The sequence below is a fragment of the Giraffa tippelskirchi genome, chromosome 6 (genome assembly GCF_054371585.1).
Source record: "Giraffa tippelskirchi isolate mGirTip1 chromosome 6, T2T-mGirTip1v1.2.pri, whole genome shotgun sequence".
Taxonomy (NCBI): domain Eukaryota; kingdom Metazoa; phylum Chordata; class Mammalia; order Artiodactyla; family Giraffidae; genus Giraffa; species Giraffa tippelskirchi.
The window spans coordinates 164,691,098-164,704,991 of NC_137280.1; the positions used below are offsets into that span (position 1 = coordinate 164,691,098).

A 13,894-nucleotide genomic window follows, 5' to 3' on the forward strand; every position below is an offset into this window, starting at 1 on the left:
AGAAGATATTATCTTAACTTCTCCAGTGTATTCATCACCTAACTATCAGTATGTATCTATATAATGCATGTTTTGTAGGTCCTTTTCCAAAATTCTACAACTCAATAAATAAGACACCCTTTAGGTTAGTTCGGGTGCTATCATTTGTAGCACAGTTGACTTTAAAACTAGTCATCTCATTACTATAGCTTTACATAGTACAACTCATTCAAGAGGGCAGGCATAAAAAAAAAAGAATCTACATACTGAACACTTTCATTCTGTACTCTATGCTCCTTCTATCTTAAAAATACAGAAAAAAAAAAAAAAAAGTCTCCCCCTGCAGAAATGGAGGGGACCCTGTGTACCAAGCCAGGAACTGGGTCCAACCACTCAAACATTTTCTGGATGGCTGATCACCCATCTTCCCAACTGCTGATTATTGACTGCATCCATGTGGACACTGGAACTTTTTGCCTGATCATACCAATCTGATTGCCTTTAAGGACCCACCTCCCTCCCCTTCTCAGTCCACGTTATTTAGGCTGGATGTCCTCAAGTCCTGGACTCCAAGGATACACACATGAGCCTGCTAAGCCCACAGCCCCGGGCCACTTACAAAATACACCACCCAAAATGCCATTCAGATATAACTAAGAGGATTATATTATAAAAAGAGCTGTTGAGAATCATTAGCAACATTAACAAAAAACAGAATATCCTTTAAGCATTCAACACAAACAAAAGCTCTGCTGTCCCAGATCAATTTGTTTCTAATTCAATTATTCTCCAACTCTCTTTTTCAGGCGATTTCACAAAATGAGCTTTCTGTGATTATGAGAATACATCTTTACACCCTAAAGGTCATCATTCTTCTCTAATTAAAAGATGAACTGTATAAATAAAGAAGCTCACCAAGTTGCTGCCCCCATTTTTTTTTTTTTTTTTTGTCTGTGAGGATCACTTTGTGAGAATAAAGCCAAGCCAAGCTTGAAAATCCTAATGATAAATCTTAGGTATTGTGAGATCTAGGTTTCAAAAGATTAAGGAAATAATTCAGTGGCCTCTCTTCCATGGTGGCTGTAAATACGATGGATAATTACAGAATAAAGATTATTCTACTGAAGAAAAGGCATGTCCTTTTCATTATAGGGGACTGGAATGCAGAAGTAGGAAGTCAAGAAACACCTGGAGTAACAGGCAAATTTGGCCTTAGAGTACAGAATGAGGCAGGGCAAAGGTTAACAGAGTTCTGCCAAGAGAATGCACTGGTCATAGCAAACACCCTCTTCCAACAACACAAGAGAAGACTCTACACATGGACATCACCAGATGGTCAATACCAAAATCAGACTGATTATATTCTTGGCAGCCAAAGATGGAGAAGCTCTATACAGTCAGCAAAAACAAGACCGAGAGCTGACTGTGGCTCAGATCATGAACTCCTTATTGCCAAATTCAGACTGAAATGGAAGAGTGGAAAAAACCACGAGACCATTCAGGTATGACCTAAATCAAATCCCTTATGACTACACAGTGGAGGTGAGAAATAGATTTAAGGGACTAGATCTGACAGAGTGCCTGATGAACTATGGACAGAGGTTCATGACATTGTACAGAAGACAGGAATCAAGATGATCCCCAAGAAAAAGAAATGCAAAAAAGCAAAATGGCTGTCTGAGGAGGCCTTACAAATAGCTGGGAAAAGATGGGAAGTGAAAAGCAAAGGAGAAAAGGAAAGATATACCCATTTGAATGCAGAGTTCCAAAGAATAGCAAGGAGAGATAAGAAAGCTTTCCTCATCAATCAGTGCAAAGAAATAGAGGAAAACAATAGAATGGGAAAGACTAGAGATCTCTTCAAGAAAATTAGAGATACCAAGGGAACATTTCATGCAAAGACGGGCTCGATAAAGAACAGAAATGGTAGGGACCTAACAGAAGCAGAAGATATTAAAAAGAGGCGGCAAGAATACACAGAAGAACTGTACCAAAAAGATCTTCATGACCCAGATAATCACGATGGTGTGATCACTCACCTAGAGCCAGACATCCTGGAATGTGAAGCCAAGTTGGCCTTAGGAAGCATCAATACAAACAAAGCTAGTGGAGGTGATGGAATTCCAGTTGAGTTATTTCAAATCCTGAAAGATGACGCTTGTGAAAGTGCTGCAATCAATACGCCAGCAAATATGGAAAACTCAGCAGTGGCCACAGGACTGGAAGAGGTCAGTTTTCATTCCAATCCAAAAGAAAGGCAATGCCAAAGAATGCTCAAACTACCGCACAATTGCACTCATCTCACACGCTAGTAAAGTAATGCTTAAAATTCTCCAAGCCAGGCTTCAGCAATACGTGAAACGTGAACTTCCAGATGTTCAAGCTGGTTTTAGAAAAGGCAGAGGAACCAGAGATCAAATTGCCAACATCTGCTGGATTATCGAAAAAGCAAGAGAGTTCCAGAAAAACACCTACCTCTGCTTTCTTGACTATGCCAAAGCCTTTGACTGTGTGGATCACAATAAACTGTGGGAAATTCTGAAAGAGATCGGAATACCAGACCACCTGACCTGCCTCTTGAGAAACCTGTATGCAGGTCAGGAAACAACAGTTAGAACTGGACATGGAACAACAGACTGGTTCCAAATAGGAAAAGGAGTACGTCAAGGCTGTATATTGTCATCCTACTTATTTAACTTATATGCAGAGTACGTCATGAGAAATGCTGGGCTAGAGGAAGCACAAGTTGGAATCAAGATTGCCGGGAGAAATATCAATAACCTCAGATATGCAGATGACAACACCCTTATGGCAGAAAGTGAAGAAGAACTAAAGAGCCTCTTGATGAAAGTGAAAGAGGAGAGTGAAAAAGTTGGCTTAAAGCTCAACATTCAGAAAACTAAGATCATGGCATCCGGTCCCATCACTTCATGGCAGATAGATGGGCAAACAGTGGAAACAGTGGCTGACTTTATTTTTCTGGGCTCCAAAATCACTGATGATGGTGATTGCAGCCATGAAATTAAAAGATGCTCACTCCTTGGAAGGAAAGTTATGACCAATTTAGACAGCGTATTAAAAAGCAGAGACATTACTTTGCCAACAAAGGTCTGTCTAGTCAAGGCTATGGTTTTTCCAGTGGTCATGTATGGATGTGAGAGTTGGACTATAAAGACAGCTGAGCGTCGAAGAATTGAAGCTTTTGAAGTGTGGTGTTGGAGAAGACTCTTGAGAGTCCCTTGGACTGCAAGGAGATCCAACCAGTCCATCCTAAAGGACATCAGTCCTGGGTGTTCACTGGAAGGACTGATGTTGAAGCTGGAACTCCAAAACTTTGGCCACCTGATGCAAAGAACTGACTCATTGGAAAAGACCCTGATGCTGGGAAAGATTGAAGGCAGAAGGAGAAGGGGACGACAGAGGATGAGATGGTTGGACGGCATCACCGACTCAATGGACATGAGTTTGAGTAAGCTCTGGGAGTCGGTGATGGACAGGGAGGCCTGGCGTGCTGCAGTCCATGGGGTCGCAAAGAGTCAGACACAACTGAACAACTGAACTGAACTGAACTGAGGCTACTGTAAACATGGGCTTCCTAGGGGCCAAAGGGAGCAGAGAGATTACTGGGGCGATGACCAAAGTGCTGAAGTCAGTGTTGGTTTGCTTGAAACCACTGAGTTGAAAGAGCACATGCGCAAGGCCAGTGAGAACCAGGTGAGGTCCCAGCCTCGGGAGGACCTCATCACTGCCCCTCACTTCCAGCATCCTTTTGAAAGTTGAGGGAGGCGCAGTTCATGACTGCCCTCAGCCAAGAGACAGAAAGGCGCGCTGATCTAGGGTGTTCCCATCTCCAGGGAGCTTTGGCAACAGCTTTGTAACGACACAGAACTTGCCTCCAAAATCTATTTCAATTGCAAAAGAGATTTTGGAAAACACTCAGACTTCTAGTTTGGTGTGGAAAATATCATTCAAAAACAACTATAGAAATGTTGAATTTTTCTTTTATCAAAAGCTATTTTACATTTCCATAAAAGAACAGGAGTCAAAAAAGGTCCAGACAGAATATCGTTTCTATTCTGAGAGAATATCAAGCTGCAGTTTTCAGAAACTGATCATGTGTTCACTCATGGGTCAACTTTGTGTCTGACAGAGAATGCATATCACAACATTTGAGGCATGACGCCTTCAGACAGAAAACTGCCAACAAAGCCCTTCAATTCCAAACCCTTGCATTATCTATTTCCCCAAATATTTAATCACTTTCACATCAGGTGCCATAAAAATCTGTGTAACAAAAATATGTAGGGGGTTCTTGTTTTATCTGTTTTTTTTTTTATTAAACTGACAAATGTATGTCTTGCCCTTTCTTTTGTTTCATTAACACTCACTGCTACCTAGTATTGCAGAGAAAATAACTATTTTACTCAAGAAGAATCCAAAATAACTATCAAGAATATGAGCTTTTACCTAAAAAAGAATGAAATAATGCCATTTGCAGCAACATGGATGGACCTAGAGTTTATAACGCTTAAGCGAAGTTAAGCCAGAAAGACAAATACCGTATCACTTTTATGTGGAATCTAAAATATGACACAAATAAACTTATCTATGAAACAGAAACAGACTCACAGACATAGAGAACAGGCTTGTGGTTGCCAAGGAGGAGGGAGGGATGGATTGCAAGTTTGATGTTAGCAGAAGCAATCTGGTATACATAGAATGGATAAACAACAAGGTCCGACTGTATACCACAGGAAACTATATTCAATATCCTGTGATAAATCATAATGGAAAATATGAAAAAGAACACATATATAACTGAATCGTCTGGGAGAACCCTCAAATTGCTGCCACCCAGCCTGCTCCTTACTTGCATCCACACCCATGCCATCTCTTCCTCGGACACTACCATTTCCCTGATCTCTGGGCCCACCTCCACCCGTACCTTTAAGGACTGCATTCATCAATTAACCACCTCGTCTCCTTTAACTTCAACCTCTCCGTCTCTATCTCCACTGGAAGCAAAACCAACAGCCTGCCCACGATCCCATCCCAGCACAGTCCTTGTGCCGTCAGCACCACTTTCTTTTACCCCCGGGAAAAGCCAGACTGCTTGACCTGCCTCCCTGTCCCCCCTCCTCTTCCCATGCACCCCTCAACCTGCTGCATTCCGTCTTCCATCCCACCACTCCTGATGCTGCTATTCCGTGAAATGTTACCGACACCCACTGTGTCCAGGTAGCATTCTCCTGGCACTAGGAATGGAGAGGCAAAGTCAAACATGAACTCTCTGAGTCAGAAGTTCAAGCTGATAGCTAAATTCAGCCCAGAGATATATTTTATTTGATCTATGTTGCAGTTTTTAAAAAAAATAAATAAATAAACTATTTGCCCCAAATGCGAGATTCTGGAGATGTCACACAAAAATCTGGATTTTGGGGGGGCTTCTGTTAAAGAACCTAGAAACGCTGGCTGCACTGCTTCTTTCACTGAATGATAATATCAGCTGGAGGGAGAACTCGCTGCCCCTGGAATGGAGCCCCTGGCACCTTCCTTCACTCACTGTCAGCCCCAGCAAACCTCCTTTGCTCATTTACTTGGATGGCCCCTGTGGGCAATGGAGTTTGAACACGTGCTCTGGATGACCGCTGTCCAATAAAATGAAAACATGTCACACAACACAACTGAAAATTTTCTAGCAGCCACCCTTTTTAAATGAAAAGAAATGGGTAAAATTAACTTTAATAATATATTTTATTTAACCCAATGTATCCACATTACTATTTTCAACATGCAAGTGATATAAGAAATTAGTAGTAAGATATTCTACCTCCTTTTCTTTGAGCTAAGGCGTCAAAAATCTGGTGTGCGCGTTACACTTTCCACACATCTCAACATGAACCAGCCACTTCTCCAGTGCTCAGTAGCCCAGTGTCTCTGCCATACGGGTCGGCACAGCTCCGGACGCTTAGTTCCTGTTATTGTTTAGTCGCTAAATTGTGTCTGACTCTTTTGAGGACCCATGGACTATAGCCACCAGGCTCCTCTGTCCATGGGATTCTCCAGGCAAGAATACTGGAGTGGGTTGCCATTTCCTTCTCCAGGGGATCTTCCCAAACCAGAGACTGAACCCACGTCTCCTGCGTTGCAGGCGGATTCTTCACCACCGAGCCACTGGGAAAGCTCCAGATGCTTAGCGGTTAGTTACAAAAATCGCCTTGCAATCAGAAAGAGAGAAAATGTTAAAAAGAAAGAGGAAACAAGCAGAGCTAAGGAAACGGGGGCGGTGGGGGTGTGTGTGTCAAAGAGCAGGCAGGGTGAGAGTCAGAAAACAGAAGAGTAAGCAGGGAACCAGAGACAATGAACAGCCCTGGTCCAATCCTCCAAGGGAAGAAACACCCCTCATAGGCGAAAGCCGTTGACAGGCAACGCTGATTTTCTGAAGGAGGCTTCGGTGTTCTAAAAATAGGCTGAACATTAGACAGGTGGTCACTATGAAAAGCAACCGGCAGACGGTCTGAACCCCAGTTCACACACTTGGCACCTCAAGAGGCGGCAGAATGAGTCAGGCTAACGAGGGCAGGATTCTTGATCAAGATGGGATTTTTAATCTAGTTCAAGTAAATGGAGCTGAGGAGAAGTGCAATGAAGCAGGCCGCAAAGCGATCTTGAGCTAATATCCAAGGAGAGTTCAAGACTCAGAGATCGTGAGGCAGGACATGTCAACAGGCGTCAGTGATCCAGATGTGGGGGTGTAATTTTAGAGGCCAGACACGGAGACTGGGGTGCAAAACAGACAGCTGGGGTCAGAGACCAGCAACAAGAAACACATCCCCGAGCCAGGGACTTCAGAAGCAGAAATGGCTCCCCCGTCCCCCACGTGAGCACACTAGGGTGGTCATATCCTCCTTCGTGCCCTCAGATATCAACCAGAATTAAAGCACAGGCTGAGAAAAGCCAGTCCGGCAGCTGAGAGAAGAGGGGAATGTCAAATACGTTTGCCAGACATAAAAGGACTTGGAAACAAGAAGGGAAGAAGAACATCTTTATATAACCATAACGTGATTTTGAAACTTCTCCAAGAGAATTTATCTCTGAACAGCTCCAGCCCATCCATTCATCCCTTCATTCATTCAGCAACGGTTTATTGCATAGTCTTCCCCAGTCCATTTTACAATGTTGATTCCAGAGGTCCACTGTCCTAAGGCTTGCCAAATTCTACTCCAGCAGTGCAAAATAAGGTGAGCTCGCTAATACTGAAGGGGCCTCTCTAAATAAAATCTGTAGGATTAGGAGGCTTGCCTTGATCCTAAAATGTCCAGAGTCCCATCTATCACGTGTCATAATTTTCCAGAGTGGCTAGGGCCAAAGAGAATGGGAAATAAGGCTGATGCAAAATATCTCAAAAGAGGTTTCATAGGAAAACTGTTCTCTCAAGAACATAATATGCGAGACTTTTAAATCTCATTATAATGAAAATGAAGTTTTCATGATGCTTGCATTCAGAGTAATATTAAACATGAATATTTGGAGACCCTGGGGAGATTGTGGCCTGCTATTTTGCTGGAAAAAAAAAAATTCTAAGAAACTGGTATACATTGGAGTGGGAAATACATTTGCATACAATCTTGAATTGTTGAGGTTTAGTAATTACTTTCCACACCTGATTTATAAACAACAATGTAAACTAGAAGAAAAGGTTGATAATGACAAATATTATCTACACATACTCTTTACGTGTCGTCAGTCTAGAGTTGCCAAACATTTTGATAATCGATATAAGTGAAAAAATCATACTACCTGTTTCCTTGTGCCAAATATATATTATTAACCTTTAATTTTGTGAAATCATCCCCTATTTCCAAACAATAGGGCAACAGAAAACAAGAGGAAATATTTGTCCTACTTTCTTTATGAACCTGTTACTTTTACTTCATCCCTCAAAGCATTTATTCACTTTTTCATGATAGTGTGCACATATTTGCCAAAAGTTATATAAGAATTTTTTCATTACTATTTAAAGAAGCTGTGATGTCACCAGTACTGCCTGGGTTAATTTTAGGCTACTTTTGCCACCACTGCAAGGAAAATAATTTATGTCAAAGGACCAGCAAAGCCCCTATGGATTTTTTTCAGCACCCATTTACTTGCAATGGTGGCAGTGACAAAACTTTAACATACCACTCAAAAATAATAACAGCACATAACTGCCAGTCTTTATTGAGACAGGCTTCAAGCCCATCTCAATTAACATCTACCTGATAATACTTGCATTTATAAATACAAGATCCGTGTGTATGTGTGTGTATGTGTGTGTGTTACTCACTCAGACGTGGCTGACTCTTTGCAACCTCCATGCACTGTAGCCCGTCAGGTTCCTCTGCCCATGGGATTCTCCAAGCAAGAATACTGGAGTGGGTAGGATTCCTTTCTTGGGGATCTTCCCAACCCAGGGATCAAACCCAGGTCTCCTGCATTGTAGGCAGATTCTTCACCATCTGAGCCATCAGGGAAGCCCATAAGATCCACAGCTCTACACAAATCCACCAAATACACCTGATATTGAAGGTTAAAGGAAACAATTCCACTCCAAACCAAAACTATCATTCTATCTAGCCGTTTCTCTGGGATAACTTGATGATGCCAATATTTTTGAAGAATTCAATCACACATCGAACTGTACATCCTGCTCTAAAATGTCCTGAGATCTCACCCTCACTCTTTCACTTTGAAAAAGCTTTGGAAAAGCTGCTAACACTCCTTTTAGGAATTTATTTTTTAGATTATTAGGAGGATTTTAGTAGTTTTAATTATTTACATTAATTTTTTAAATTTATGCCTTTCCCAACTCTAAATTATGCTATTTCAAGTAAGATTAAAGACACCTGAAAAATAGCAAAAATTCCCCAAATCACATTTTTAAAAGTTTTTAATACAGACTTTCTTTAAAAGATCAGATAATTAATAAAGCCAGATTTACTTCATGTCTAGACTTAATCTTAGAAAAGTATATTCTACTTTTTATTGGAGCTTTCCTACATAATTTAGAAATTTTATCACAATGAATGGATATTCTTCCTACTGTGTTTTGAAACATTCCTATCCTGAAACATTTCATATCCTGAATAGTTTACTCACTTTTTTCAAAATAACTTTTACTTCTCCATGAAAGCAATCTTAACAAAATGAATTTGAAAAAAATAAAGGATTAACATTCATAAACACTGCAAACTTTTGTTAAAACGCTTAAAAAATGCAACATATTCATGCCTCACTCTTTAACGGACTTTCTGATTCCAGCGAAGTATAATTTTAGTAACTCATCAAGACAGAATACATAAAATTGGCACATTTTTGATATGCACACAAATTGAGAAAGCCTCTTTCCCAACTGTGTTGCAGAAAATGAAATGCATCTGGTATGACAATATGGCCCAGCACGTGAACTAGAATCAGTGGTAAGAAAGGAGTTTCTTTTTTCTTTTTTTTTTTCGAAGCAGAACCTTTTAAATAATGCACATGCCCCAACAGCAAGGCATTATTAAGTCTGCTAAATTGTGTTTCAAAGGTATATTTGACTAAAAATAAAAAAAAGCACAATAGCAAGAGGGCTGGAAGGGGCAAGGGAGGTAGACTGGTTTGTTCAGTTGTAATTATTATACAGCAGGGACTTCTAAATCTCTTTCCCAAGCAGTCCAAAATGATATTTTTTTGCTTTTGTACCGTATCTCCACCCAGTCTCAGCATATGTGCACATATGCTGTTGGGGCCTCGTGCTGGGCTGGGGGGTGGAGAGGTGGGGAGTGTGTTGGAGAACATGGCTAATGCCAGAAGCAAGCAGAGAACAAGAGAAAATTTGAGTAACCTGCTTTCTTTTGCAATGAATTTTCTTTTTTGAGAGAAAGGGCTTTTTCTCTAGGCAATCTGAAGATGGATTTAAGGCTTTTAGCATCTTGTCTTTTATGTGTTCCCATCTGTGCTTATGAACTGTGAGTAAAACTGAAATCTGCATGTGTGACAAGCTCCCTCCCCATGCCCAAGTGTCTTCAGTGAGGAGGTGCAGGGAGAGAAAGGAAAGATCCCTGAGACAGGCTGGAAGCCCGGAGGGCGCTGCAGAGTTACACCTACTCCTGGACACCTTAAGGAGTCCTCTTCCAGTTCCAGGTTCCAACTCCATCTCTTCCTTCTCTCTAGAGAGGTGAGCCAGGGTCCTGGAGTTGGGCAAAGAGGCATTTAGTAGACTGAGGAATCTTCTCTGTGTATCAGTGAAAGAATGCTGCTAAAAACTGGATGTGGGACTCTTAACAGAAAACTGTCCACTTCTCAGGGCACAAGCCCTCGTGAGCAGCAGATGCAGCAAATCAACAATTAAGCCTCAGGGCCTATTTTGCTGTCTACACTCCACCTATTACCTACTCTTTGAAAGATAGTTTAGCCCTTGTATTCCTCCTATGACTTCACTGACATTCTGGTTCTTTATAATGAAAAGCTTCTTTAGAACTACAGATGGTATGATCAATAATGTCATTTGTAAATGTGATATAAAAGATACACAACGATGCATTACAGAGAACAAAGAACAAATTAATTCAGCTAATCAATCACAGAACAGATTCTAGGAAACCAGAATGTATTGATAGGCAAACTTACGAGTATTAATCAATAGGACTGAAGTTATCTCAGAGACACACAAACTTCTAAAAGTGGTCAAGCGTAGCTGTCGTGATGGAAAAACACTTTAGAGAAGGACACAACTTCTTTCTGTCATATGTTAACCATGTGACCTTGGAAAGATTCTTTAATTTCTTTGAGCATTGATTTCCTAATATATAAAATAGCAACCAGAACGTCTATCATATAGGGCAGCTGTGAGGATTATGTCATGTAAGTGCCCAGAATATTGTGAAGACACAGGTAATAATGTTTGCTTCATATTCTCTCAAATAGGTTTTTTGGTCTTTTGTATAGAACGTTCATATTTAAATAGCAGTATTTTTCAAATAAAGGTGATAGTGTCTGAAAATGTTTTGATAAAAGTGAATATAGAGATTAATTCTGAATTCCTTTCTATTGTTGTGAAAATATCTTGGTTCAGTGAACTCCAACTTATTTAGTAAGTTAACACTTGCAGAAATATGGTGTTGTTTTAAATAAGTTTTGATCATAAAAGTTAATAAAAACAAATGTAAACAAGTGTCTCAGCTCTAAAATTCTTATACATTAGGATTATGTACACACTCAAAAATGAATACTTTTAAAATATACAGTATTCATCCACACTGAATTTAAAGCATCTTTTTAAAACCACCTCATTTTGGAACCAGAAACAGGAGTTCTATTCAGCTCTCTTTCAAGACAAAAAGGAAAGGTAGGTTCATTTAGGCTTTTTGTCAATATTATCTCTGCCTACTCCTCTGAGAATAACCGAAACCTTGTTCTAAACCATCAGGTGTTTTCCAGACCATCAGTGACATCAGATTATTGCAAGCAACCGTGTTTATGAAACAACAAAACATACCAGTATTCTGGTTTACTTTCTGATTACACTAATACATTAGCCAATAAACTGTAAAAACTTTCAACTGAAAGTCCATCTATTCCCATAACTTACCCTTGAACACTTTACGGTTTTTGTGACCCAACTTTTAATCTAATTAAAGTTTTACTGTATATGTCACTAACCTAACAACTAATCAGAGTCAAGATAATGAGAATTTAAACAATATAAGATGTATTGGAAGAAAAAAGTTCTTTAGGTCCCTGGCAGAATGCAACTTTCAAAATACTTGCTAGCATGACCACGATTTGATAAACATTTATAAAAGGAGAACACTGCCTCTACAAAACCGAGGGAGTAAAAGCCGCAGCTCAGTGGAACGTTTTATAGATTTTTAGTTGACTATTGCCTGACCAAAGAGTCAACGTGGTGTACAAAGCAGCATAAGTTGAACGCAACTACTTTAGATGACTATAAAACAGAAAAGGCCATAGGAACATCCGTGTGACTAACTCGGAAGAGACACGCTGTCCACTTGTTAGACAGCAATGCACTCGCAGCAGGAAGTCTGGAGAAGGGAGGGCGGGTAGATGAAGACTTCTGCTTAAAGGGTTTCCCCAAGACGTGACCTCACATTTGCCATCAATTCGCCTCTTCGCATTTCAAATTTTCCCTGCAAGTGTGTTGGGTTTGCTTGCTTTTCTTTGGACAAGATGAGACTTAGCTAGACTGGCCTTTTAGGGGCTCTCCAAAAAGTATGCATTTTATATCTAACCTTATTCTTCTCCTATTGTGCTGTGCTTAGTCGCTCAGTCGTGTCCAACTCTTTGCTACCCCCGTGGACTGTGGCCCGCCAGGCTCCTCTGTCCATGCGATTTCCCGGGCAACAACACTGGAGTGGGTTGCCATTTCCTTCCCCAGGGTCCTCTCCTACTGGGCTACCATTAATACTTCCAGTTTCATCAGCAGCCAAGAAAGCGACCCAAACAAGCTTCTAGCAGTAGGTGTTCTTTCTCTCCAAAGTCAAGTCAGAGGGCAAATCAGAACTCTGCTAAGTAGGAGCGGGACGTTTTCCCTCGCACTGTTTGATCCGAAGCACCCCTACCCGCCCCCTCCCGGCCACTCCCGGGGGCCAGATCGCCCACCACTGGAGGCGTGGCCCCGCGCTCCTCGGCTCGGGCCGCGCCCACCTGTCACTCACCCCACTGCTGCCGCGCTCCAGGCCCTTCTCTGGGGTCCCCGGCTCCGCCGGGCTCGGGGCTAGCTCAGCGCGAGGCAGCGGCGGCGGCTCCAGCAGCTGCTCCAAGCAGGCGGTGCCCGGCAGCGAGGAGCTCTTCTGATGGCACAAGTGCGCCGCGGTGCCCCGACGCCGCGCGCCCTCATCCCGGGCGCGGTCCCCCCTCGGGGGAGGCTGGGGTGAGGAGGACAGCGAGGACGAGGCGGAGGACGAAGAGGGAGCCGAGTCCGGGGAGCGTCCGCCGGGAGGTGTTGCTCCCGCGGCGGCGGCGGCGGCCCCTGGCCCCTTCCCCGCGGGAAGCAGATGCCCGCGGATCCGGCGGCGCAGCGTGGACCCCGGCTCGGCTCGGCCAGCGCCGCCGGGCTCCAGAGGCTCAGGCGACGAGCAGCACAGGTTGGGCTGCGAGGAGGAGAAGACGCGGTCCAGGACTTGCTTCCGTTTCTTGAAGCCGCTCCACCGGCTGCCCGCGCCACCCAAGCCGGCCGGGGCATCCCGCCGGCCCCCCGGGGGCGGTGGGGAGGGCGACGGGGTGTCTGCAGTGCGGCGCTCGGGGCCCCCCGCGCGCGCGCCCCCGCCGCCCTTGCTCTTGCCCACCCCCAGCTGCAGGTTCTTCCAGAACCGGGCCTGGAACGAGGAGGACGCCGCCGCCGCCGCCGGCTCGGGCGAGCCCGCCGCGGCCGCCCGGGGCTCCATCCTCCACCCCGCGCTCCTCCTCTCCGCTCCTCCTCCTCCTTCTCCGCCCTCTCGGGCTGCGCCTCCTCCCGGAGCCCCGCGGCGGCGGCGGCGGCGGCGGCGGCGGCGGACGCAGCAGCACCAACCGAGAGTGACCGACGCCTTCGAGCCAGCGCGGGGGCAAGCCGCCCGCGCCGCCGAGGTTCTCCGGCCGCGGGACTCCGGCGCCGCAGCCGCCTCCTCGCGCACCCGCGACAGTGGGCTGGCGCTGCGGCCAGATCGCGGCAGCCGCAAAGTTTGTGGTTCCGAGCGCCGGGGCTCCAGGCCACTGGAGTTGCACCCTCCGCCCGCCCCGAGGCCGCGCCCTGGCCCCCTCTCCTCGCCGGCTCCGGGCCCGGGGAGCGAAGTGCGATCGGCTGTGTGCTCCCAGCCACCGCGCCAGGGGACCCCGCAGCCGACGCCCTCCGGGCAGCACCTGTCAGCGGCGGGGGCGGCTGCCTCGGAACGGG

General features: G+C 44.2%; 1 protein-coding gene across 5 annotated transcripts in view; it reads right to left on the reverse strand.

Annotated features, from left to right (window-relative positions):
- Positions 1–13,406, reverse strand: part of MCTP1 (multiple C2 and transmembrane domain containing 1) — a 544,348-nt gene extending 530,942 nt beyond the window's left edge. For 4 of the 5 annotated variants that reach the window (XM_081498745.1, XM_081498744.1, XM_081498743.1 and 1 more), the window contains exon 1: positions 12,678–13,406. In XM_081498745.1, coding sequence (XP_081354871.1) covers positions 12,678–13,406 — 729 coding nt within the window. The remainder of the gene's footprint in view (positions 1–12,677) is intronic. The other variant, XM_081498747.1, reaches the window with a different exon arrangement.
- Between the last annotated feature and the right edge of the window lie 488 nt (positions 13,407–13,894).